General features: G+C 42.0%; 1 protein-coding gene across 9 annotated transcripts in view; it reads left to right on the top strand.

Moving 5' to 3' along the window:
* Nucleotides 1-26,610, top strand: part of KIAA1958 (KIAA1958 ortholog) — a 266,726-nt gene that overhangs the window by 186,458 nt on the left and 53,658 nt on the right. For all 9 annotated transcript variants that reach the window (XM_011383644.2, XM_023525152.1, XM_023525153.1 and 6 more), the window contains one exon: nucleotides 20,990-21,181. In XM_011383644.2, the coding sequence (XP_011381946.1) occupies nucleotides 20,990-21,181 (192 nt within the window). The remainder of the gene's footprint in view (nucleotides 1-20,989; nucleotides 21,182-26,610) is intronic.

Here is a 26,610-nt window from a genome sequence, read left to right as displayed (position 1 = left end):
GAGGGAAGTACTGTTGCCCCAAGCAATGAGGCTTGTTCTCGTACCACCCAGTGCGCATGTCTGTGTATGTATGTGTGTTCACAAGCAGTGCACAGACTCTGCAGTTGGCTGGCCTTCATCTTGACTGCTGAACTGTATACTTAAAACTGGTTAAGATGGTAGATTTTATGTGTATTTTAGTACAGTTTAAAAAGCGAGCGAGCGAGAGCTAAGAGAGAGAAGGTTATAAAGGAACTCATTCTAGTGTCCTGAAAACACTTGATGTGTGGGTTCACTGATGGCAGCTGGAAGAGCTCTGAGCCTTGGGGGTAGGGATGGGATGAGGTAAGAAGAGAGCAGAGACTAGATCCTTGGAAGTACTCTTGGACAGGCTTCCTGTTAGAGTGTGTGGCTGATAACAGGGTAGTAGGCTGGATAGACTCTTCTGAATTGAGGAAGTGGGACAGAGTTGCTCTGCAGATGGAGAATTTCACAGCTGATCCCCAAATACGCTTCCTCTTTTCTTTATTCAAGTTGCACTCAAAACTCAGCACTCCACACTCTTTCATCACCTCTACCTGCCACCTCAATGCCTGCTGCTCTTCTCAGTCACTGTCTCTCTTAAATTTGTTGTTTTTTTTTTTCCCTACACCCTCCCCATAGTCACCATTTCCCACTGCGGCCCATTTAGGTTTTGGTTTCTTAACTCTGGCTAACTTTGATTTTTCTGTGAATTTGATCCTATCTTCTGTATCTCCAGAAATTCCTCAATTTTTTTTTTTTTTCTAAGTTGAATGATAGCATCCATCCCTGTTTTCTGGCTTTTTAAATGGGTTTATTCTTATTTCGATATTTCTTTTGTCATTTCCTTGGAATTTAGAGTAACATGAGAGTGAAGCACAGGGCTTGATTCATCACCATTGGGGACTTAAGTGTTCTTTATCCCTTTCACTGGCAGGGCTTGTAACAGCCTCTTTTTTCATTTGTTTCGCTTCCATATAATTTTAATAATAGTAGCAGCTATTAAATTGAGTGTTCGCTAAGTGCCATATATCACGTCAGAGCTGAGTTAATTGTTCTTTCATTTCGTACCCGCTGTATACCAGGCAGACATTGTTCTCTTTATGCACTGCTGCTTAACAAACCACCCCAAAACAAAGTAGGTTAAAACGCAAATTTATTCTTATCTTTTGTGGTTCTGTGTGTTGCCTCGGCTGTGTGCTTCTTGCTTGGTGTCTTTCATGTGGTCATCAGAGGGCTCAATTGGATTGGATGCCTAAGATGACTCACATGTGGCTGTCAGTTGACTTGAGTGGCATCTCCATGTGGCTTGGGCTACTGAGAGCATGGTAGATGGGTTCCTGGAGGACGCGTCCCAAGAACGAGCATTCCAAGAAACAGGAAGTGGAAGCTGCTGGGCCGTATGAGAGCTCTGTCCAGAATTGGCACAGCATCAGTTCTGCCCTGTTCTTTTGGTCAAAGCATTCATATGGCCTGCTCAGATTCAACAGGGTGGATTGATAGACTCCGGCTCTGGATGGGACAGCAGCCAGGTCACATTGATGGCATGTGCGATAGAAGATATTTTTATAGCCTTTAAAAAACACAAACTGCTGCAGTTGCCGTACTGGAGAAAGGTAACTGATACCAGATCCATAGCTCCTCAGACCCTGTGGTTCAGTGGCAGAGGCAAGTAGGTAGGTAAACAGACAATGATAGTGCAAATGGTTAGTGTTATGAAAGGGCCAGGCACAAGGGCCTGCTGAAAGCATTGTCGGGGAATATCTGACCCAGACTTGGAAAGTGCTGGTGGGCTGGGGACGGAGACTTTGGTTGAGAAAGAAGACATCTTAGCAGGGATATTTTTGGAGCTGAGTCTTGAAGCATAAATGGCATTAGTTAGGTGAACTAGGAGAAGGAAGTCATCCTGGGGGGAGGAAATATCCTGTACAGAGACATGATGTGGCGGGGAGGGGGGATGTGTGAGAAAAAATGGCACTTTGGGGGAATTGCTGAAAAACAGGATTGGCAGGTAATTAGGTGCTGCTGGGATGGGAAGGTGAAACTATAGCAAAGATATGTTCTACCTTTGGATTCTGTGAGTCTTTGGCTTGACGTATGCGGGTCCTCGGTTGCCTACCGAGTGTGTTAGTGGGGAGCTCAAGTATCTTCTTAGGGGTGATGAATGGGCGGCTTTAGGGGGATGGTGGAAGAGCAAGCCTCATCAGCCTCATTTCGGGGATCCTTTCCTGGATCCTGTCCATTCTTCATCATTCATTTCCCCTTCTGTTACTTATTCTATTCTTTGTTTCTCAATCTGTAGCTCAAGTGAGCACATAGAAAGGGATTATGTTCAGTGTTGAAGAATAAGGGCAGACAAGGGAAGAGAGGGATGGGGGCAAAAGTTGGAGAACTTACTCATAGCGAGGTGCTTGGCTGCACGTTTCAGAGATTTGCTCTCATTTGATACTTTCCAAGGTACCCAGAAGATAAAATATTATCCACGTTTTACAGATGAGGAAATGGAAGCTCTGAAAGGGAGCCTGGACTCTCTCAGCTGGTTAGGAGCAGACATGGAGCGGGGTTATCCGTCACTGCCCTCCACCTCTACCCCCATGCCTTCAGATACACACTTATCTCCAGGATATATGTCCAAGGTGATGATCTTGTCTTAGGGCAGGAGCTGACCATCTTTAGACTAGTGTCTAAATCATTCTAGAGCCCTGAAAAAACTCGGTGTGTGGGTTTGCTGATGGCAGCTGGAAGGAGATCTCTAAGCCTTTTACTTGTACTTTTGGCAGCTGTTGTCTTTGTAACGAAACCCAAGAAGAATGGGTTTCCTGCCTTTTCTGTGTGGACTCCTCCCTTGGTAACACCATTGTGCATAGACTTTAAAATGTTTCTTACACTGAGTTTCAGCACAGCGTTTTGCTGACTGCCGTTTGCGTCCTATGCTTCCTTGGTTGATTTTGAGGACTGCCTGCTTTCCTGGGGCTTGAATTTTCATAGTAAAATGAAATTCACTGGGTATAAATATTACCATCTGCTTGTTAGTCACAACTGACAGAGAAAAAACCCTGGGGTCATCGAAGACAAATGGAGGCGGGTAATGTCTCCTACATTTTTGTCCTTGGCATAGGCATTGATGACACTTAGGCGTGGCTGAAGATTGAAGAAAGGACACAAATTTTATCAGCACTTATTTCTTTAGCTAGAGGTAGTTCAACCAGTCACAGAGTCCCCTCACCACACTATTGTCACCCAGCCCATAGTCTCTCTTCTTGTTTATAAAGTTCTTCCATGCTCTTTTGGCTCTGTACTCTGAGCTTTGAAAAAAGCCATTTTATTTTCTTGTTTTCCTAAATATTTTTTTAGAGTGTTATAGTAGAAACAGTGTGGCTTTAGAATTAGAAATAATCTTTTTAATCTTTGCCAATTCGATGGGAGACGTTTCATTTTTATTTTGTTGTTTATCGATGTTGAACAATTATTGTTTAATGGCCACATTTATATCATTTGTCCATTTTTGTATTAGGCTCCTTTTTTAAATATTGATTTCCAGACCCTTAATATATTAAAGCAAACAACCTATAGTCATATACGTTCAAACCCTTTCCCCAGGTTGCTGTTATCTTTTCATTTTTACTAATCGTGTTTTTTTTTGACAGAGAAAAAAAAATGTTAAATCTGTTGTTATTTTCCTTTATGGATTCTGCTTTTGGATTTTGGTTTTGGGTTTCGAAAGCCCCTCCCAACCACAGGATTTTATACACTGTTCACATAAATCAGGAATTATCAAACAAAGGCCAAGAGGTCAAAGCTGGGCAGCCACCTGTCTTGACTAGCCCATGAGTTAATAATAAAAAAAAAATGTATTTCAAAATAATTATAGATTCACAGAAGTTACCAAAAACGTGTAAAAAGAGGTCCCAGGTATCCTTTAGCCAGTTTCCTCTAGTGATAATATCTTGTATAACAATACCAGAAAATTGACATTGGTGTCCCCCACAGGACTCATTCAGATTTCGCTGGTTTTACATGAATGTGTTTACGTGTAGGCCATGTGTGCATTTAGTTCCGTGCAGTTCTGTCACATGTGTCGGTTTCTGTAACCAGCACCGCCACAATCAAGATACAGATTGTTCCATCACTACAAGGCTCCCTTCCTGCTACCCTTTTGTAGCCACACTCACCTCATCCCTAAGCCCTGACACTAGCAGTCTTCAGAGTAGATTTTCCATTTTTAAATGGCTGAAAAAAGATTTATCTTTCGTGATATGTGAAAATTGGTGTAATTCAAATTTCGGTGTTCATAAGTAAAATTTTATTGGAACAGAGCCACACTCCTTTGGTTGCCTACTGCCTATGGCTGCTTTTGACCACAACAGCCTTTGACTTGGGATGTTGCAACAGAGATTGTAGGGACTGCAAAGCTGAAAATATTTACTGTCTTGTCCTTTACAAAAAAAGTTTGCCAACCCCTGATATAAATCATCACCTAATCTTTTTTTTTTTTTAATCTTGCGTTTAATTCTTTACATGACCTGGTATTTATTTTTGCATTTGGCGGTAGAGAAGAATATGACTTAATTGTTTTCTAGATGGTTAACCAAATTCTTCATCAATATTTATTGAATAATCTATTCTTTCCTCCCTATATGAAGTTTCACGGTTATATATTACAAATTTGGATCTGATCCATTAATTGAGGAATGATGGTGAATCATCAAGCTGTTTGGGCAGGATATATGTGACTATGGGTTGTCCGGGGATGAGAAGCCTTTACCCCCTGCATTAACACGGAACGTTCAATAAAGATGTGCCTGTGCACAATGAGATCTGACCACTCAGACTCTATGGCGGGGCGTTGTTTAATTTTCCAGAGCTCATAGAAGATTGCTGATGGCCAAATGGAGCTGTTTGCTAATGGTTTCTGGTCTTTTATGTTGGATCTTCCCTGGAGCTGGCTGGCTCTTAAAATCTCATGACAGGAGAAGTGGCTTGATTTATTTCTCTGACATTGGTGCATCGGGGACTGTTGTAAGAAACGTGAATGATTGCTCACAACCAGGTGCTGGCTCAGATGCAAAGGTGAATGTGGTGGTGGCAGTGGGAGTGGGAGGGGTGTCCTCCCTGGTAGGTGGCTATGTAATGAAATCTCCTGTGATAAGGGGGCAGGTAGTAGACCACTAGCATCTGCTCTGGACTCTTGGAGTGTGCCTCTGCTTGTTGCTGGCTGGGTGAGCTTGGGCCCATCCTTTGATCTCTTTGGGCCATTTCTCTTGTAGAAAAACAGATAACAAAGGTCACCTCCCTCTCCCTCCCAGGACCTTGAATCATTTTAAGAGTTAAAATGACAAAATGTATAAAGCTTGCATAGTGCCGGGCAGAGAGCGTGAGCTTAAGATATTTAATTTCTTTATCTTCTCTTCTCTTGACTTTGATGAGTATGTGTAGATCGCTGTGAAAAGTATGGATTTTGTCTCCAAGTTCTGTAATATTTCTTAGCCCCAAGACTTTGCTTTCTATTTTGGGGTTTTGCTTTGTTTTTGAGGCAGCTCCCAGGCTTTCAGGGTGCTCAGATGGCCATCTTTTGCTCTCTGCTCTTTGGGTCATTTGTTCAGATGACCAAAGGAGAATCCTAAGAAGAACCCTCCAACCAGGTGTCAGAGCCAGGCCATGTTGACAGCCCGTGGGTGGTTTGCACGTCTGGCTTTCTTAAACGGACTACGGTGCGAAATCCTCCATGTGAGCTCCCCGGCTGAGGGTTGCTGGCTTGTGACAGTGGAAACATGACTTGAATCAGGTATCACTGAAGCAGGTGACTGAGGGCCAGCAGGCGGAATATGCTCTGGGAGGCAGCTCCCACCTGGTAAGAACGTCAGGTACGCGGTGACCTTGGCTTAAGCCTCGGCTGAACACAGTCATTTTGACAGCCCTCCCTCTTGTCCTAAGGATGGGCTCTGTGGATTTAAGGACAAGCACACTGGGTGGTTGAACTTAGGTTTGCTAGATGTTGTTAGAACTGCAGTTCTTATCCTCTAATTTACCTGTGTTTGAAACATGATCCCCCCTGGTGTGGTCAGACTCGGTCAGACTCGTTTTTTTTTTTTTCCACCTAGGACACATTCCTCAGAGTATCCCAGCCCATTTGACCTTAGTGTTGACAATGCGTCTCATGTGTCCTTTCCTCTTTGTGGCATTTCCCGCGTAGTTCAGGTCCCGTTGGGGCAGGGTTGTGGGGGGAGGGTGTGCCCAGACCATGACAAGGGATCCCTAAGTGATCCCTTTCTTATCTCCTATTTCTTCCCCTTTTTATTTGTTCTGTATGTTTTTTTCTAAAGCCTTTTTAAAAATCAAACTGAATGTATGATCGCTACTTTCTTCTTTAAAAGCTCAGCCGTTGCCTGTGGGGGTGCACCTCAAATTCTTAGGGTCCCTCCGAATCTGATGCGAATCGCCTCATTTCCTGCTGCTTCCCCTGGGCAGCTCATGTTCTGTCCATGATGACATTCTCCTGCCATGCCTGCCGCACTTCACCTGTGACGATTTTGCTGGCGTGGAGTCCATGCCAGGATCTCCTTTTTCTTCCACGGAGTGGCTCTTCACTGTATAGTGGGCTTTCACAGACATTCTCCATGATCTCTGTACAGCCTAGCCCCCGGCACAGGCCGCCCTTGCCATTTTTCGGTGAACGCGGGTGAGTTTAGGTGGTTTTCTTGTGGCCGTACAGCTAGTAGGAGAGCTAGAATTTAAACCCAGGCCTTCTGCCAGCCTATGAAACCACCAGACTGCCCTCTCTAAGCCTTCCTCCGGAGGCAGAGTTACTCTCACTTTTTCTAGACTCTAGCTCAGCAGGTTTCTACTTATTCACGTGTTAATCACTTTATATCTTGTTGCTGTTTGTCCTGGGTCTGTGCCACACCCTGTCCTCCACCCTAATACTTGATTCCTCAAGCAAATCTCTTATCAGCTTGTTTTCCTCTGCATCTAGAATAGTACCTGGCACTCAGTGAGAACTCAATAAGTGTTTGTTTGGATTAATGTGTGAATGAATAGATTTTTCTTCCCATATCCTCTAATTTGTGGTTTGGGGGAGTATAGCACTCTGGTAATTAGGCTGCTTAAATCTCCCATGTGTTGGAAAACATCTCTTTCGGTCTATAGAATAAATAGAAAGTGATAATTATTTTGTCCCATTCCGTCTGCCATGTTAGAGACATAATCAAGTTTTTCATTACTTGAAGAAAAGTGCTTAATACATATTTAATTTTATGTATATTATAGGAATATATATATATATATAGGAGTATAGGAAATATAGGAATATATCTGTAATTCCTATAGTCCTATAGTGGTCCCCAACCTTTTTGGCACCAGGGACCTATGAGAATCTAATGCCTGATCTGAGGTGGAGCTGAGGCGGTGATGCTAGCGCTGGGGAGCGGCTGCAAATACAGATGAAGCTTTACTCGCTTGCCTGCTGCTTACCTCCAGCTGTGTGGCCTGGTTCCTAATAGGCCGTGGACCGGTACTGGTCTGCGGCCTGGGAATTGGGGACCCCTGCTCTAGAGTACTCTCACATTCAATGATTTGTGACACATATACCCTACCTTTGGGGGTGGGGGGGTGTCCTTAAACCCTCAACCCAAACCTAAAACTAACCTGAGATGAGAATTTGTTAAATTAGAAGAAAATATGTGACTATATTCAAATAGATCACACGTGTTTGAAAAAATTTTTACTTCATTTTTTTCTCCTAAAGGATGCATAGAATTCTTCCAATACTGGTTTGTTGTATTGATTCAGAAATCTGCACCTTACCACAAAGATGTTTTTCTGTGGAACTTCTCAAAGCCTGAGACACAGTCTCCTCCACAGCATCCAGTTTTTAGAAGCCTGAAGTATGCCCACCTCCTACCCCCAAATACAAATGATTTCTAAGCTCGAGATCCTCTGGCTACCTCCCTGTTTGCTCCAGATCCACATTCCTACTGGCACGACTCAGACTGGATGTGGGAGATTCCTTTGTATTTCCATGGTTAATTGATTCATTAGAAAAGAAAAAGGCACTCAAAAACCAAGAGTCAGATCATAGTCTAAAGAGTAAAAGAAGAAGCAGGAATAGGACATTCTAGAGCCAAACTGCTCAAAAGAGTTTCACATCTAAGTAACCAGACAAGAAAAGTAGGAAAAAAAGCAGGAAAAAAGGACATGAAAGACAAAGACCTTAAACTTAATACCGGTTGGTCCAGCTGTCTCACATGAGCTCAGAGGCAGAATCAAACCCTGTGAATAAGAGCAAGTGGAAGGATTTCAGATCAGGTACAGATGACAGGGGCAGAGACAGGTGAAGGAAGGAAGTCAAGGCGTGAATGAGGGAAAAAGACTTACAACCTTATTTGTTTATAAACTCTGAGGTATAAAATAAAGTTGGAAACAAGGCAACTTCCACACGTTGGTGCAGCAGCGGCTGTGGGTACCCATTCACATGGGTTGGGGGGCTTGTTTTGAAGCCAATTTGCAAGAGCTCAAGTAAACAGCAAGGATTTCTCAAAATGCTTTTGTTAACATTTCACATATGACAGAAAAATGTCAACTGTCTAAAGAGAAAAATATTACTTTTAGTTAAGGTTGTTTTGGGGAGAAGGGTACTGACAGATTGAGAGCTAACTTTCTCCAGAGGCAATCGTAGATATAGCTTTTGTTCAACAAAATTTAGCTAAAAGGAATTACATACACACACACACCCCACACACAACAGGAATATATATAGGAAAATGGATATATATTATTGCAGGGGTCCCCAACCCCCACACGGTGGTCCGGTACTGGTCTGTGGCCTGTTTGAAATCAGACCGCACAGCAAGAGGTGAGCGGCAGGCAAGTGAGCAAAGCTTCATCTGTATTTGCAGCTGCTCCCCAGCGCTAGCTTCACCGCTTCAGCTCCACCTCAGATCATCGGGCATTAGATTCTCATAGGAGCACCTGTCCCTGGTGCCAAAAATGTTGGGGACTGCTGCTCTAGAGGGCAATTTGATTTTGGATAGCTTGTGAAAGTTGAAATGTACTTCTGCTTTCTCTTTTTAGAGAGACAGTTTAGAATCTGCAGTGTCTAACTTTTTTCTCCCATGGGTATTTTTAGGACTCTAAGTACGATAGGTTCTCTCTGTAGGATGATTCAAAATCACACTTGCAAAATTCTGTATGTAATTTTCGTGTGAGGTGCCTATGGATTCCCGGGGAAGAGTCCTTGTCGTAGAGGAATGGTAAGCTTTAGGCAATTTTTGAGGCAAGGACACTTTGAATCTTGCTGAATGTGCAAGGCTTTTTTGAAGCACAGCTGAGTGGTGTGGGCCGTAAGCGTGGAATTAACAGTAACCACTTGGCACCTGCTGTTGGTCATTGAGTCTTGCCCTGTTCTGTTTCTCACTTGAGTGGTTCTTGTTTTTGAAAAGGTTTGGTCTGGGGTGATGATTCATCCACAAGTATTTGATCACCTAGTGCATATTCAGCTCTGTAGAGTATATTGCTTTGCCTAGGTCTTTGTTCTGAACACCAAAAATGCCTTCTCCTTTAACCTTCAGTAGGTGTCTGACTTGTTTTATCAAACGCCAAGAATGTTATATATATTTAAGACCGTGTCAAATGATGGCACAAAAACATGTAAACAGATTTTGTAAGATGAACCAATGCCAGTTAAGAGGTACTGGGCGGTGGGTGGGAAAGAACTGCATTTTTTAAGGAATTATATTAGACACATTGTGTTTCTTGAATCCCTGTACCCACCATGTCATAGATGGAGAAACTGGAGCTCAGAGAGAATGAGTACCTTACCCCAGGACCGGCGAGGAGCAAAGCCAGGATTCAAGGCCCATCATTTAGATTCTAAGCCTAGACAGTTCTTCCTTGCCTCTTCTGTTAAAGATTCTAAGCCTAGACAGTTCTTCCTTGCCTCTTCTGTTAAAGATTAGAGTAGATGGAATGGGATAGGGTATCGAAACGAGAATGTTACACTGAGTCTCCACAGTAGATTAATTTCATAGTCTTTATGAAACATCATTTACCCTCCATTGATTACCACTCACAGTGTTTCTCAGTTGGCCTTTTAGAGATCTTTACCTGCTTGTCTATATCACTCATCTTCTTCTTCTTTAACCCATTTCCTGTTTGCCCAGAGAATACTCACTGGCAGCTTGTGGCTACAGCGTTTACCCCAGGATAACTCGCGGATTACAGTCCTGACTTTACCTCCAAACTTTTCCATGAAATATCTCACTTTTATTATTATTTTCAAATCACTCTAGTATATTGATTGGAGGTTCTAGCAGGGGAGCGCAGCTACTCGTATACCCTTGACCAAAGAACGGTTCTCTCCTCTATTGGGGAAGGTCATCCTCTTTGACCGAGCATCAGCTTCAGAAGGGACTCACATGGAGCAGTGAGGGAGGACGAGGACACCTACCTAGCCAGCCAGATCAGCCGAATCAACCCTGGGGATCAATGGGGTGATGGATGTCGCAGCCAGATCACCCTCACATCCTCGATAGTCTTTGGAAACAAATAACATCATTCTATTTATAGCATTCTGTTTTTAGTAGTGGTATTTCCATTTACCAAATATAGTAATTCTCGATTGCTGAAAATGTCAAATCCTAGAAAACGTAGCATTTCTATGCCTGATGTTAAATTAATGCTGGCCGCGAGCTGCATTTTTTTTTTTTTTTTTCTTGACGGGAAATGGTTTAAGATACAAGATGGAGTGTCTGGGTTTTGGTGTAGTACAGCAGTGAGAGACCGGACCTGGGTTCCTCACATACCACTCGAGTGACCTCATGCATCTTATATATGTAACACAACCTCTTATTATATATAACACAACAATTTGGGTGATCTCTGAGGGGTGCTGTGCCTCAAACTCTTATGTGATTTGGTGCAGAAATGTCAGTGGAGCAATACCTAGTTTTATGGGTTTTCAGTTGCAGCATCCTGACTGACAACACATTAAGGTGGGCAGAAAAGAGCAGTTTTTAGGAAGTCACGTTCTCTTTGGCTATGTGCTTTTAGAGGAGGTTTAATGCATCTTTTTAGAAAGCTGTCTGCTTGGGCTTTTTTGGGGGGTCCTTCAGATGGCATACATATACTTGACCAGCCATAGAGGCAGAATCCTTTGTGTTGTGGGTCTTAGTTATCGTTCAGTTAAGGACAGTCTTTTGGGAATCTCTCCTTCACTGGCGGTGATTTCCCAGCCTGGAATGTCCACACCATACTCCCCTTAGCTTTGTTTTCCTATGTGGCAAATTTATTTACTCCATCTCAAGTTGCCCCAACATCTTTTGCTTGCCTCCTGCATTTTGCATGGAGCTCTATTACAACCTGTATTGTGTTGCATCATAGAGGTTTTCATACCCATACGCCCAGCTAGACTGAGTTATTTAAACACAGGTGTCATATCCTGTTTTGTTTGGTAGCCCTGCATTGGCACTTTGGCTGTTCAATATGTGTTTGAAATAGTGGATCCTCCTTAGAAAGACTAGAAAGGGATCATGTTTAAATTCAGCTGAGAGTGGGGGAAGACCTTTGCTCCCAGGAATCACGAGAATGTCTGGAGAAATGATTGTTAGTCTGGAGATTCTTAGAAAAAGCTAGGAACAGACGTTGGACACTTAGCCAAGGAATGTGGGTTTGCACTCTTGGATTTTACTTCATTTGTGATTTTGTTGGATGGATTATTTTTACATCAGGCCGATGGTTGGGTTTTACATGAATGACGGGTTTACTAATAGAAAAACTAGGGAAACATTCCAGTTCTAAATGACTTAATTGACCTACTCATAAAGCTTTGAAACAATGGTCTCTTAACCCATCTCTAAAAGAGAGTCTTTACTTCATAAGAAATGGTCCAGAATCCAAAGTTGGAAAATTTGACTCTTCAGGGGACATGCTAGAAACCACAGACTGATGAGTGTTGGGAACTTGGAGATGCTTGTACAAGAATCCTCAGAGGTTTGGGAGAATATCTGAGATAGGGACTCCAGGGTGGGGATGATGGAGGGGAAGGAGGACTGAACTTCCTACTAATAGGCAGGTAGGGTCCCAGAACTTAGGGCATGTGGTTCAGATGTTTTCGAATCATGCTGCAGAAGACAAACAAACAAAAGATAAATCCCTGCATCTTAAAATTCCATGCTGTTTATATCAAGTATTTCCTATTTAGATTTGAAAAAATGTATAGATATTTTACTAATTATACATATTAGTCTTACTGTGGTAATAACTCCAAAAATTCAAGGGTTTGCAGCAATTAATAATTTCTAAGTCATACTATGTGTCGGTGGCTGTGAGTCAGTTGTGGTGGCTCCTTTCCGTAAGTCTTCCATTTTGCAGGAGCAGCCCCGTCTGGGACATGCTAGTTTTGGGGCAGAGGAGAGAGAACAAGAGAGCTGGGGGAAACATAGACTGGCTCCCACAGTGTCTGCTCCCATTTGTTGTATGTCACATTCGCTTGTGTGCCGTTGGCCACAGCAAGTGACGTAGCCAAGCCGAATGTCAGCAGGGTGGAGATGTGTCCTCCTGTGGGCAGTCACTTGTCAATAGTAAGAACGTATAAACCTCTTAAAGGAAGGGAGTTAATCATCGTAAACAATGGTATCATCTACCATGTCATTCGTGTCCTCTCCTTTTGTCACTGACCACTAGTTAGTAAATACATCTGTCCAGATTTGTCGTTTTGAAATGTTTTAAATTCATTTTCTCCCTATCACGTGTATTACAATTTTAGATTAATTTGGAGGGATTAATTTTAGCTTTATTTGTAGGTTAATAAAGTCATTTAGACCTCTTGTCAGGGAATGACGTGGTGGGTCACTGCATGTTTTCAAGTGTCCTTCAGTCCTTCAGTGCGTGGAGCTCTGTTGTGCACCGTTACATTAGCTGGAGTCTCCAGAACAATTTGAAGAGCGGGGTCATAGCAGGTATCAGAGTCTTGCTTTGAATTTAGTAGACATGCCTCCGATGTTTCACATTGTTTGCCACTTTAAAAAAATTAGTATTGAGGTCTTCCATACCCTAAAACTCCCCATTTTAAAGTATACATTGAGTGGTTTTGGGTATAGTCACAGCATTGTGCAACCATCATTACTGCCTAATTTCAGAATATTTTTGTTACCCCCCAAAGAAACTCTGTACTTAGTAAGCACTCACTCCCGTTCCCCCTTCCCTCCAGCCTCTGGCAAACAAAAACGTGTTTTCTGTCTCTCTGGATTTGCCTGTTCAGAACAGTTCATGTCAGTGGGATCATACGTGTGGCTTTTCATGTCTGGCTTCTTTCACCTTAGAGTAATGTTTTCAAGGTTCCTGGATGTTTTCCGATATATGCTCTAACATATTTAGTAACTTTCCTTTTATTCCTTATTTTTACTTAGAGATTTTAATGGAATGGCTCATGTTCTCTAATGAACGATACCAATAAACATTTTGGTAGTTGTGGACATGATTGTATTCAACAGTGATTATATGATTAATTAAGGTAATACATTGCGTTAATAAATGTCCTAATGTTAAATCATTCTGGATTTTTTGGAATACATTTGACTCAGTCCTGGTCTCTGGATATATATTTAAAAATCATTTTAATATATCATTTGCCATTACTTTATTGATGATGTTCACACTTTATCTAATTTCCTTTTTTTGTCCTAATATTTTGATATCAGATATAGAGAACCCTCATACAACTATTGAAAGGGTTTTTCTATTTTTTAAAAATATATGTCTTAGAGTGTTTGAATAAGAAAGGACTTGCTCCTTGAGGTTCATTAGAATTCAGCTGTAAAACCGTTGGGGTTTAGCTTACTTATTAGTAAAAGTCCTCTGATAACAGTTCTGTGGTTATTTATTTGTTTAGGTTTTCTATCTCAACTTAATTTCACTTTGGCCATATATTTTCCTACAAAGCCGTCTACTCATATAGACTTCCAAGTTTATTGCTATGGTTATTCATGGCACATTTTTATAACCACACATAGAGATAAGATTTAAATAGTTATTGCCTGCTCTCCCTCACCCCTTTTAATAATGTTTATCAGGCTTCCTGGTTATTAGTTTCTCTAATTCATCTGTTGGAAGAATAAAATTTCATTTATAGCTCTTACTCTTTCTTTCGTTTTCAGCTTCTGCTTTAAATTTTTATTCTCTCCCTTTTAATTTTATCTCTCTTTCACCTTTTTTCTGTTAAGTGGAGGCACAAATTGGATGTAGGCTAAAATGTTCTGTTTCATGGGATAAATCTTTTTCAAGTGTATATATTTATCTGCTCTTGAGAACTGCTTCTTTCTTCATATTTAGGTCTTCTTGAGTTTGAACGATGAGTTAATATAGGCTGGATATATTTTTTGGTTTTCTTGCATCTGAATGATGAGATAATGCAGGCTTAATATGTTTTTCTGTCTACTTGTGTCTGATAAGGTAATGTAGGCCTGCTATTTTTGCCTCCCATCGGAACCAGCGAATTATTGGATCCCCTGTGTTTCTACTTGATGTTAGAATTGTCTTCTTGGGTCTTAGGTTGAGTTGAGTAGTCAGTTCACAGATCAGTTGAGGGATCAGTCAGTGGGGAAAGGAGACAGAAGAAAGCAAGCCAGGGTCCTGGACAGTCAGTCAGGGACACTTGGCCTGGTTCCTGTCTGTGTCAGGATCCAGCGTAGCCTGGCTTCCTTCTTGTTTTAGGTGCTCTTCCCATCTCGGTAGAGCTCACCCCTTCAGAATTTGCAGTCTTGCCTGCTTTGCGCTTGGTGGAGCGGGCCGGGGCAGCTGACCCAGTTGCCTTCCTATTTCTCTTAACTGCCTTGCATCTCTACCCGGCATGGGCTGGTGAAGCCATGTGTGCAGGCTGCCCCCTGCTGGTGGCCCTCACACAGCGTACCCTCCAGACACTGGTGGTCTACCTTTGTCCCATTCTTGGCCCTTCCACTCCCGCATACCCCCCTGGGCAATTGCACTTTCAAATTAGAGTGTATGTGAGGAGTTCAGGACATTTTCTACTTCTTAGGTAATAACTTTGATAACCTGAAGTAACCTCAGCAACATGGGTTAAAGGTACAGTGGTTCTTTGCTTAGTTGTGCCCTGATTAAATCCAGTAGAAAATCTTTGAAAGTTTTACATTTGGATGGTACTCTTTCCTAGTTTCCAGTCTGATATGATTCCAGTCACTGGTCATCTCCCGGCCCCCACCCCCATCCCCAACACTTCCTCTCCCATTCTCCAGATTGTTAAGGAGAGAAAGAGGGAGAAAGCAAAAGCTTGTGCTCAGTTCACGATCTTTCCTGAGTATTGAGCCTTTGGGATTTTTCTAGGGTTCATTGTGTTCTTTGCCTTGTTACGAACATCTTTGAACACAACATTTTGGGGATTTTCCCTTTGAATTTATTCTCCAAAGTGGGCTTAAATTTAACTTTATGACAAAGTCAACAATCAAGAGTGTTCTGTTGAACCGTTTGGACACATTCCTTCTTCAAGCATCTCCTGTGCGCTGGCAGGAGGGAAGGTGCGGTCTATGAATTCGGAGGGCCCTCACTTTCCCCTGAACTCTAAGGATGCCTTCGGAGGCTTTGTCAAGCTCTACTGAAACTTCATCACCATGTTGTTCGCATTCCTCTAATAGTATGAAAAAGAGAAATTAGAGCAATTAAGCATGACTTGTTTTTATTAAATTCATACTGGCTCCTAACGTGTACCACTTTCCTATATGTTTAACGTAACGTTGAATTTCGCTGGTGATTTATGTTATTTTACTAATCTCTCTTGTGGCTGGCTGACCACAGTGTTGGGTCTTCTAACTGAAATTCTTTGAACCAGAGGGGTTTCTGAATCAGCTTAGGTATATATTTCTCTTCTTAGGTAAAAAGGGGTAGAGGGGAGAGGAAATTCTCTTATAACTGAAACCTACACGATGAGAACTGATATTTTAGAGCACTGAGGAATGTTCATTTGTGTCAACTGTGTAGTTGTAACTTTTGCAAAGGCTCCTGTAGATATCTATTGCTACAGTAAAATCATCAAAGAAAGTTTATCTGAGGCACCAACTATGACTCTCGCTCCATCCGGTTTTTATTTTCAGTAGCATTTGGTAAGTGTCTCCTGTGAACCCAGCCCCATAATATATAAGGGGACGCAAGAATACTTGCAGACAAGTCAACTTCATATTTTTTTCAGTGTGTTTATAGTGATGTAGCGCCCACCATGTTCCAGGCACTATTCCAATCGCTTTCATATACTAACTCCATCCCATTACACCATTTTCTCAACAAGGGAACTGTGGCATAGTGAGATTAGGAAACTTGCTAGTAAATAGTAGAACTGAGGTTTAAAACTTGGCAGTCTAGTTTAGGTTAGTCTCAGTTTCACTGTCATTCAAAAGACATTTGCTGAGTACATTTTATTGGCAAGGGATTGAGTTCGGTCATTTCAAAGACTCGTTCATTCATCAAATAATTTTTCAATACCTACTGTGTGCCAGAGGATAGAGGGGTGAATAAGACAAAGTCTCTGTTTTTGTCGAATTTATTGACTAGTGGGAGAGTCAGATGATCAATAATAAATTTTCAGAGAGTGGTAAGTCCTGTGACTAAAGTAGAGCCAAGGAAGGGGCTGGGAAGTGATGGAGGATACAGGGATATGTTTAGATTTTGTGGGCTGAGGTTTCTATGAGTAGGTGTCATGTGAACAGAAACCTGTTTGAACAGAGGAGCCAGCCACATGGGAATCTGAGGGAAGAGGAGCGTTCCAGGTAGAGTGAACAGCAAGTACAAAGGCCCTGAAGTCAAAATGAGCCAAGCCCACTGTCTAGAGCAGGATGAGCTGGGGAGAGAATGTCTGCGACGAGGTCAGGGAGAGTGATAAGGTCATGTCGGCCTTTGCAGGTTATGGGAGGGAATTTGGAGAGTTGTGAGCAGGAGAGTAATATGCTTTGCTTAACATTTTTTTTCTTTTTTAAAAACTTAATTATTTTTAATAAGGTATAATTGACATACCACATTATATTAATTTCGGGTGTGCAACATAATGATATGCTATTTGTGTGTTCTGCGAAACGACTACCACAAGTCTAGTTAACATCTGTCACCATACATACAGAGTTTTTTTTTTCTTGTGATGAGAACTTCTAAGATCTACTCTCTTAGCACCCTTCAAATATGCAATGCAGTATTATTAACTTTAGTTAATAATTGACATTTTTTCAAATAGCACTCTGGCTGCCGTGTGGAGGACTGATTACAAGGAAGCAAAAATAAAACAAAGCTTTTGGTGTCGAGCCAAGGGACTCTCTCACTTCTTGAATTCTGTACTTCATGTCGGTCGTAGAGGTGCCGCTATCCCACAATGGCTGCTCTAGACTTGGGTCTCTCAGCCTAGCAAACCCACTGTTGGAGGACTTGGGGGCGGGGAGCCTGGGTCATTCCATGCATCTAACCCCCTGCCCTTTTCTCCTAAGATTTTCATATTTTCTCTCCACATTTGTTCTTATGAGCACCATATCTTGAGGTGAGTCATTTGGGAAATAACTCATATTAAGACCCTAAGGAAAATGTGAGCTTTCCTTGACTGGCTTTAAAACCAGAAGCTTCATTCTAGGTGGAGAGCCAGGGGAGAGAAAGAGCAATTGGGGGATCGTTTTGTAAACTATGTCTAACCAATGCGTTGTATACTTGAAACTAATAATAACAATTTAAAAACTCTAGAAAATAAAAAACCCCAAAGGATTTATGGCTAGAGAGTAGAGATGAAGGACTGTCATGGGTTGGAAAAAGCCACACAAAGGGGATTCAGCTTGATAAGAACCTTGAAGGAGGAACCAGAAACCTGGGTCAACTTCTTTGCATAGCGACGTCTAGTTTCAGTACCTTTGAACATGTTACTTAACCTTTTTGGCTTGGCTTCCTCTTCGGTAGAGACAGTATCTGTCCTGCTGACCTCATGAGGCCGACATGGGGTACAATGAAATAAGAATGTGGAAGCACCGTGTGCAGAGGCGCCATAGAAATCTGAGCTGGTAGCATCCCTTTTTAGAAAGTTACAGATATTTGTAGCTTGCCGGCTATTCGGATATGCTCAAATAGTTTTCCATGAAACACCCGTAGTAAGAGTGTGAATGTTTTCCCTGGCCACCTAGTCCTAGGAGGAAAGAATGTGCAGTGTGCGACAAGATCCGGTTGATTGACTCTTCCCTTCCCCCACCCCGACTCACGGATTTGAAAAATAGCTAATTTCCCACTGTCTGGCCAGGACATTTCAGATCTTTCTGTGGGCTGTTCCTGGAAGGTTATTGGCTGAGGTCCCCAGAGCAAAGGTTAGGGGAGTTGGCTTGGAGTCACTGGGAGACCTGCAGACATAATTAATTACACGTATGCCCCCGCCACACACACACACAGAGTAGAACAAAGCACAGTTATAGTTATTGGGGACTCAGTGTTTGTGGATGTTATATAAGTAAATCAGTGATTAAAACTGTGAAAATTGCTTCAGTGGAAATATTTTCAAACTATTGAGAAGGGAGTGACTAATTCTGCCAGAGAGTGGAACAAAGAAGGCTACCAGGAGGAAGGGGCATTTGAGCAGCTTCTGGTGAGATACTTGGAGACCTCTGCATAATAGAGAGGAGAGGCCTTGGCAAGAAAAGGTTAGGGGTATGAAACAGCATGGTGGGTTTCGGGAGCTAACGCAGTGAGAAATGAGGCTGCTAGGACCAGTCCAGGCCAGGTTGTGGGAAATTGCTGTGTGAGCTGCTGTTGGCTTATCCGACTAAAGATTTTGAATTCTTTCTTTCTTTTGTGCAATGTTTAGCCATTGATAGAGCCATTGTGGGGCCCAGTGTGCTAGTGTTGAAAAAATGGCCCCTGTAATGCCAAGCATGGTGCCTTACCCAAGGTCATTGTTTACATATTTACTGAAATGATGAAGACACGATGGTTATCTCAGAGCTACAGAGACGATGTCTTAGGTCCCTGGACACTAGGAATGGACGCTGCATGCTCTGTGGGGTCAGTATACTGAGAAGGCAATTAGATCAGCCAGTTGCCACTGCAGCTGGGTTCTGCAGCCACATCCACACCAAGAACAGCTCCTGAGGGGTTTGCCTTCCCAGCTGACAAGCCCTTGGGCCAAGGAGAAATGAGGGTGGGCTCTGTTCCCATGAGTGCATTCTGTGAAAATGATACCCTTTTAGTAATTACAAAAATATTTTTCATGCCGTGTAATTAAGCATGGGTTTAAACTATCTGTGTTCAGTAGAGATGGGTGACAAAGGAAGGTGCCTTTTCTGTTTATTTTCCATTTCCCATTGAGTTGGGTGACATGGTCCTTGACTCCAGGCCATGATTCCCTCTGTCTGTTCCCATCCCTCTTCACAGATGTCTCACAATCAGCTGGAGCTCATGGATATGACTACTAGGTTGACCTCTCATTTCCTGTGTGTTCTCTAAGCTGGGGGCTCAGTCATATTCAGTCTACATACAAGAACAGAGAATTCAGGGGAAAGCACCTCCCACCCCCATCCTGGGATCTGATGACCCACAAGTCAGGAATATTTTCTACATTCCCGACCAAGATCCTTTTCATGGAGTCGTGTCACTTTCTTGCCATATTCCTTAGTGTTTGCCTCCTAATGATTCCAAGGTGACATTCAGAGGCTTTCGCATCTACTGCTAGACAGACCTTTATTCTGTTATCAAACCTTGGAACCACAAAAGGTTAACTGTAAGCTTGCATCTTTTTTTTTTTTTTTGATATAGTGGGGACATATCAAAAAAAAGTGGCTTCCTACTAAAGCCTATAAAAAAAGATCCATAATTTAAAAAATCTTTCCTCTCCTTTTTTCCCTGACATTTGTCCCTCCCCACTTAAAACTCTTTTACTGTGGAAAAAAATTTAAAATATACAAAAGAAGAGAGAATTGTACAAGAACCTGAAAATACCAACTTCGACAATTACCACCTTCGGGGCATCTTGTATCATCTTTATCCCCACCGACCCATCCTTAATTATCTTGAAGAGAACACCAGATATCCTGTCATTTTATCCATGAATATTTTAGTATATAGTTCTAAAAAGGGAAGACTTTGTAAAATCCCAATACTTCTATGATCACACCTAATAATTCTTTAATATCATTAAATAACGGGTCAATATTCCAATTTCTCTACCTCAGAATCTTTTACCATTTTGTTTTAATCATGTTCCCCTGCAGTTGTTTATAGACCTCTTAAGTTTCTTTACATCTCTAGGTGCTGCTTCTCTCTCTCTCTCTCTTTTATTTTTATTTTTTGCAATTTATTTATTGAAGAAACTGGATCTTTAGTTCTGTTTAGTTTCATATAGTGTGGATTTTTCTGGTTGCATCCTTATAGTATTATTTAACATCTTCCTCATTCCTCTATATTTCCTATAAATTAGTGTGTCTAGAGATTTCTTCAGGATTCAGATACAATTTTTTTGGCAAACATACTTTATAGGTGGTGGTGGTGGTGGTTACTTCTTTCAGGAGGCATATAATGTTTAGCTGTCTCTTTGTATTGGTTGATTGTGTTTTTAAATGCGTTAAGTATTTTAGAGGATTCAGGTCCCTTAATGTTTAGCTGGACCCAGGTGGTAGCCTTCAGAAAGCGGGAAAACGAGAGTACGTGGTGTGCTCACTGAGTTCTCTGTTGTGGTCTGATGATGGTGGGGGCTGTTATGTTCTCTGTCCCTAAACCCTTTGCTTCCGTTGGTTCCTCTAGTGCTTGCTGGAAGATGAATCAGCATGAATTTGGTGTAGCGCTCTGCCATGGTTTGTTTCTCTTGGTCATGAAAGACCTGTTCACTTAAGAAACATTAAGTAAAGAGAGGCTCAGATTCTTTGAAAGTTATTATTTTATTTAGAGGTGTTTCTTGGCTTGTCTAAACCAGCTACTTTTGCTAATACCTCCAGGTGTGTGTTTTCATTTAATCTGAAAGGCGATTCTCTTCCTATTTCAGGATCTCATTTTGCCCAACGGTGGTACTCCAGCAGGCACTTCAAGCCCAGCGTCTTCATCTTCCCTTCTCAACAGACTTCAGCTTGATGATGACATTGATGGTGAGACCAGAGATCTCTTTGTCACGGTTGACGATCCCAAGAAACATGTCTGTACAATGGAGACCTACATCACATATAGGATCACTACCAAAGTAGGTCCCTTTATTATCCTCTGCCCATGTTGAGTGGTCTTGGAGAACTGGCGTCTTACCTCCGTGATTTCTCTTTTTTTCTCCTTTTTTACAACTCTATTCCCCTTTATTTACAATTGTGGATGTGGCTTTCTGAGAGACCAGATGTATTCAGATTAAAAGGATTATATGCTTTTTAAAAAATCTTAAAATGAAGGGGGAATTGAGACTACAGTCTTTCAAAGATAACATTTAATCCTCATACAATTGACTCCTGAACATGGCATTGAGCTGTATGCGACCGCTTATACTTAGATTTTGTTCAGTAAAGATTGTATATGTATTTTCTCTTCCTTATGATTTTTGTAATAACATTTTCTTTCCTCTAGCTTACTTTATTGTAATAATACATACGGCATACAAAATATGTGTTAATTGGCTGTCTCTGTTACTGGTAAGTTTCTGGTCAACACTAGGCTATCAGTAGTTAAGTATTTGGAGAGTCCAAAGTTATACATGGATTTTCGACTGCATAGGGCAGTCAGCACACCTAATCCCCATGATGTTCATGGGTCAACTTTACTTTCACTTCTTTTTTATCATGATTTTATCATAATATTTAACATATTATTATCTCATTACACTTGAAATTTATGAATCGGTGTATCAACCTAAATCTCTGTGATAAGACCATGATTATTTAATTAGAGTGATGGTATGAGGAGAAGGTGGAAGGGAAGGAGGGAAATTACTATTTACTGACTTTTTGCTGTGTGCTACTTTGATGTTCTTGCCTTGTCCTTGCCATACCCGGTTCACATTTGAAAATTGGTCTTTGTATGTGGACATACACACATGCGCTCACACAGTCTTTCCCTATTGCCATTGCCACTGGGTGCCTACTATCTCCCAGGCACTGGGCTAGGTGCTTAGATGTATATTATATTCTCAGAGGTCTTAGGTTGATATATACGTGTATTCCCATGAATTGTTTCCAGCGACTTATTTTTTCCCCTAGGGTCAACTTATTTTTTACCCTGTCGTCAGTGAAATGCAATACCTGTTCTTCTTGAATTTGTGCTCTAACCAGCTGAATGACAAGGTGATGCCTTGCTGGCACAGCGATGCTCGCCTCCCTTGATGTTTTCCCACCCCTGCTTGATTCTTCCGCCCTCAGTTTAGCTCCCAAAATGCTAATACTGCAGACCTCTGTTCACTGATTCACAGGCCGAGACACAGGCTGCAGCCTCCCACTCTTTCTTGTGCCTCTTCTCTTTCCTTCTTTCCTTCCTCTTTCTCTTTGTGTTCTTATTTCTGTCCCTGTTTCTAGGGCTGTTCAGTTTCCTATAACTCAGATAATGTCTTAGGATAACCTTTTCCAAGTTCCGATCCCACATTTTCACTGGTTGTGATGCCAACACCTCAAGGTGAACTTGTCGCAGAATTACGTTTCACTTACTACTGTCAATTTCACTTCCTATCTCAAACCAGAGACCTTTTCTTTTTCTGTTTCAAATAGTGTCACTGGCTCTAATATCTTGGTGATGCATTTGGAGCCTTCTTTCTGAATGTTGTGTTAAAGGATATGTAGGGATATGTGGGGATGAGAGAGAGAGAACAACCAGGAACTCAGGGTCCCAAACACCTGATCTTGTCCCGGGATCCCCACTCCTGCTGAGATTCTCAAGCAAAGTGAATGGTGTGAAGACAAGGTCATACAAATACCTGCAAAACACTCACTTATGTAAGTGAATAGAAACAAATACTTTGAGCTTTGGCTCAGATGTCCTAACTCAGATTCCTGATGAGCAAAGCTGGACAAGGTATAGAGCTGCTTTTGCCTGAGCTAAAATGAACCTGCAGCTGAGAGCCAATATAGGCAAAGCATTCTTCACCCAAATCTAAGTCGTGGGTATCTATCTTATCTCTCCAGCAGTGAAGAGAGGCCTTTTCAGGGCAGGCAGATGTTGACAATTTTCTCTCCAGGCTCCTAGAAAGTATCATCATATTAACTAATTATTGAGCACGGAACCATGTGCTGTGTACTGTTTTGCAATAGAAACCCTTTAAACTTTATTTCATGTAAGTAATACGTGCTCATTGAAGAGGAATTAGAAAACTCAAGTAAGCTAAAACATTGAAACAAAAGGAGATCTGTAAGCTCACCAGCCAGAAATAATCACTTACTACTTTATGAACTATTTATTTCTATTCACTTACATAAGTGAGTGTTTTGCATGCTGTCAATTCACTTAATATGTTGCAACCATCTTTCTATGCCAGTAAACGCCAGTAAGCATGCTTTTATGCTATCATTTCTAAGACTGCAATAATGTTCTGCTCTATGGATGAGCTATCATTTATTTTGTGCTAAGTGTTTTAAATATATCATCAGTTAATCCTCACACTCAATGAAATAGGTACTGGTGGTATTTTTGTTTTGTAGATGAGGAAACTGAGACACAGAGATATTTAAAAAATGGCTCAAAGATACGCAACTAATATGTGGTGAAGCTAGAACTTGAATCCAGGTCATGACATAATTTTCGAGGGTTGCCCCCCGCCTCCCCTGGCACTGTGGTTTTGCTACCATGGCCTGGCTTTTGAAACCGGTGATGATGATGTGGAAATAGACTGGGGCCTGGCAAACTAGAGAGGAGCCTTCAGCTCTCTTTATAAGCCATCCTCCTCTTGTCTTTTCTCCATCACCAGTTAGTCATTACCAAGACTTGTGCCCCAACTCGTTCCTTTTTTCAAATGCCCTGGTGATCACCTGGCTAAAAGCTGCTCAGAGGTCAAGTTATATATAAGGATTATAAAGCGAACATTAGATTTAATGGCAAGAAGGTTATCGATGGCTACGGTGAGAGCAGTTTCATTGGTGTGGTGGGGCAGAACCCAGTTTGCAGCAGGTTAGGGTGACTGAGAAGAAAGGAGAGACATCATGAGTTTTGGTACTTTGGCAATGAAAGTGAGTATAGAGGAAGAACAGTAGCTGGAGCACGGCATGGTCTGAGGGGAAGGGACTTTTGTTTGTTTTTTAAGGATGGAAGAGACTTAAGTGCCAAGTGGACATGTTGAGAAGGAAGGAGACGTTAGATTGAAGATCGGAAGCCACCGAGAAGGTGGAAAGAGATAGTATCCTGAGCAGAGTGGAGGGACAGAGTGGCCTCTGATGAGGGGGGTTGACTTTTTTTCTTTTTTCTTGGGGAAGGAGGGAAGTTTTTTTGTGGCAGAAAGTTGAGAGTTCTTTGCTGATAGCTGCAGTTTTCTCTATGGCTAGATAGATAGATTGGTCTTCTACTAAGAGTGAGAGGGAAGTGTTGAAGTGGGACCTAGAAGTTTTCAAAACTTGTATAGGTTTTGCATGTATTGATGAGTAAAGTGAGGGAGAGAGTTGATTAAGGAAGTATAGAAAGATTGTTTGGCAGTATGGACGGTCGAGTCGTAGAATTCATAGCATCAGTCAATGTGTTTTGCTTGATTTTGTTTTTCCTTCAGGAGTGTGCTCACACGCCCAGGTCTGTTAGAGCAAGAAGTGGATAACTGTGTTTTTGCCAGAGTTGTGTGAGAGGACGTGGGGAAGGGGCATTTAGGATATTGGCAAGTCAGAGATAGGAGTGATGGGTCATGGAATCGATGCTGATTAAGGAAGGAAGTGAAGACAGGAATGGACAGAGTGCTAAGGAACTGTAGGTCCCAAAGGCTAAAAAACCAGGGATAGAGGAAAATGGAAGAATCTGAAATATAGGAAGTGCTGGTTAGGGAGGACGATATTTAAATTTCTGCGTGATGACAGTTTGTGGAGAGGCCACGGGAAGGGGACGTTGTTGGCTTGGTGGTGGGTGTTGTATGTGCAAACCACCTGGCTCTTGAGGGCACCCAGATTATGGGAGGTCTTTGGAAAGGAAGCCTGAGAGCCAGGTGCTCTCAGGGAATCAGGATAAATGACAGGGCTGTCAGTAGATGACAGGGGTGAGGAGGAATAGAGATGGATATATCTCGATGGCATGGGCCTCAAAAGGGTTTTCACAGGGCCGTGCCGTGGAGGGGCGGTAGTAAGGGGCAGCGTGGAATGAGGAGGATGTCAACAGCAGCCCTTGGTCTTAGAGGGTGAGGCGAGGTTTGGGAAATGTGAGAAAATGGGCAGCTTTCCACTTGATTGGACTGTAGGGAGGCCTTATCCTCAGGGGAGAGCCAGCTTTCAGAATCCGAATGGGTTGAAGAACTACAGGACTTGGTTATTAATTATGAAATGGGTGTTCCAGAGCACCTGGTGGAAGATCTGAGAAGGAGGAGGTAAGTGGCAGCTTGTGTCAGAAGTGAGGAAGCCCAGGGGGACTCCAGGAGAAGAGGCCAAAAGCCTCCCCAGGCCTCGTTCTCGGGTGCTCTCTTAGGCCTGTGGGCTTTCGAAGCAGAATGTGATTAGCTGGCTAATACTTGGCGAGGAAAGAAGTCCCTTTTGGGGCAGAGGAGGTCACTCAGATTTCTTAGGATCCAGCCGAGGCCAGACAGGTGGCATTTCTGACAAATACCGAATCTCTCTTGAGTGAGCCAGTTGTAAATTTTGGATTGAATAGAAATCCTCTGGAATGGCTCCAGGCCATAGTCATTGGACAGTTTAGCTCCTGGAGAATAAGAGTTCTTTTGTGGTGGGATGAGGCCCAGAGGACGGGGGACTCTCCTGGGTGATCGATTGTACTCTAGCTCTGTGCTAGGTCTTCCAAAGTGTTGAACTTAAATAAAAAATTGGCGGGGATGCCTAGAGATCAGCAAGAAGATATGGAGGGATGGCGAAAATGAATATTCTTCATTACCACTCTTGCGAATGCTTACCTCTTTGTTCATCTGACTTTAGGTGTGTACCCATGACCTTGTGATATTTGTGGGTCATTCTAGACTGGGAAACACATTACAGAAGGACACAGAACGACATGGTGTAGTGGTTGTCTCTGACTGCGAACCGTGTGTACTTTTCTTTCTTCTTTATTGTTTTGTTCACCACATATATTAGGAAACAGATAAACATTTATTACCTTATTTTTCTTTCTAAGTTAGAACCTGAATTTCACAGAGGAAAAAGTTACTACAAATTCACAGTTGGAGTTATATTGGCCTGCATATTTTATGAGTACTGTGAGTCTTATAACTGACTGGGTTTCTCTCCAGAACTTCCCAGTAATGTCTGTGGCCCAGTTTTAGCAAGTGAGCATAATTCCGAGGTGAGTGTGTTTTGCTAGCCTCGTTCCTGGTTCTAGTTTTCTCTTTGTCCTTGTTTTTCCTTTATCTTCTCACCTACTTCTAATTTATATCATTTGATCATGTTTCACATATCACTATATCTTTTCTAGAACAAGTTGTGGTAAAAATAAGTAAAATAAATATTGGGTCAGGGAGTATGAACATCCTCCTGTTTCATGAAGATTATTTTTTATCATATTGCTTTCCAA

This window comes from Pteropus vampyrus, unplaced genomic scaffold (assembly GCF_000151845.1).
Source record: "Pteropus vampyrus isolate Shadow unplaced genomic scaffold, Pvam_2.0 Scaffold535, whole genome shotgun sequence".
Lineage (NCBI taxonomy): Eukaryota > Metazoa > Chordata > Mammalia > Chiroptera > Pteropodidae > Pteropus > Pteropus vampyrus.
Note: the sequence above shows the minus strand (reverse complement) of the source record. Positions and strands in the feature narration are given on the sequence as shown.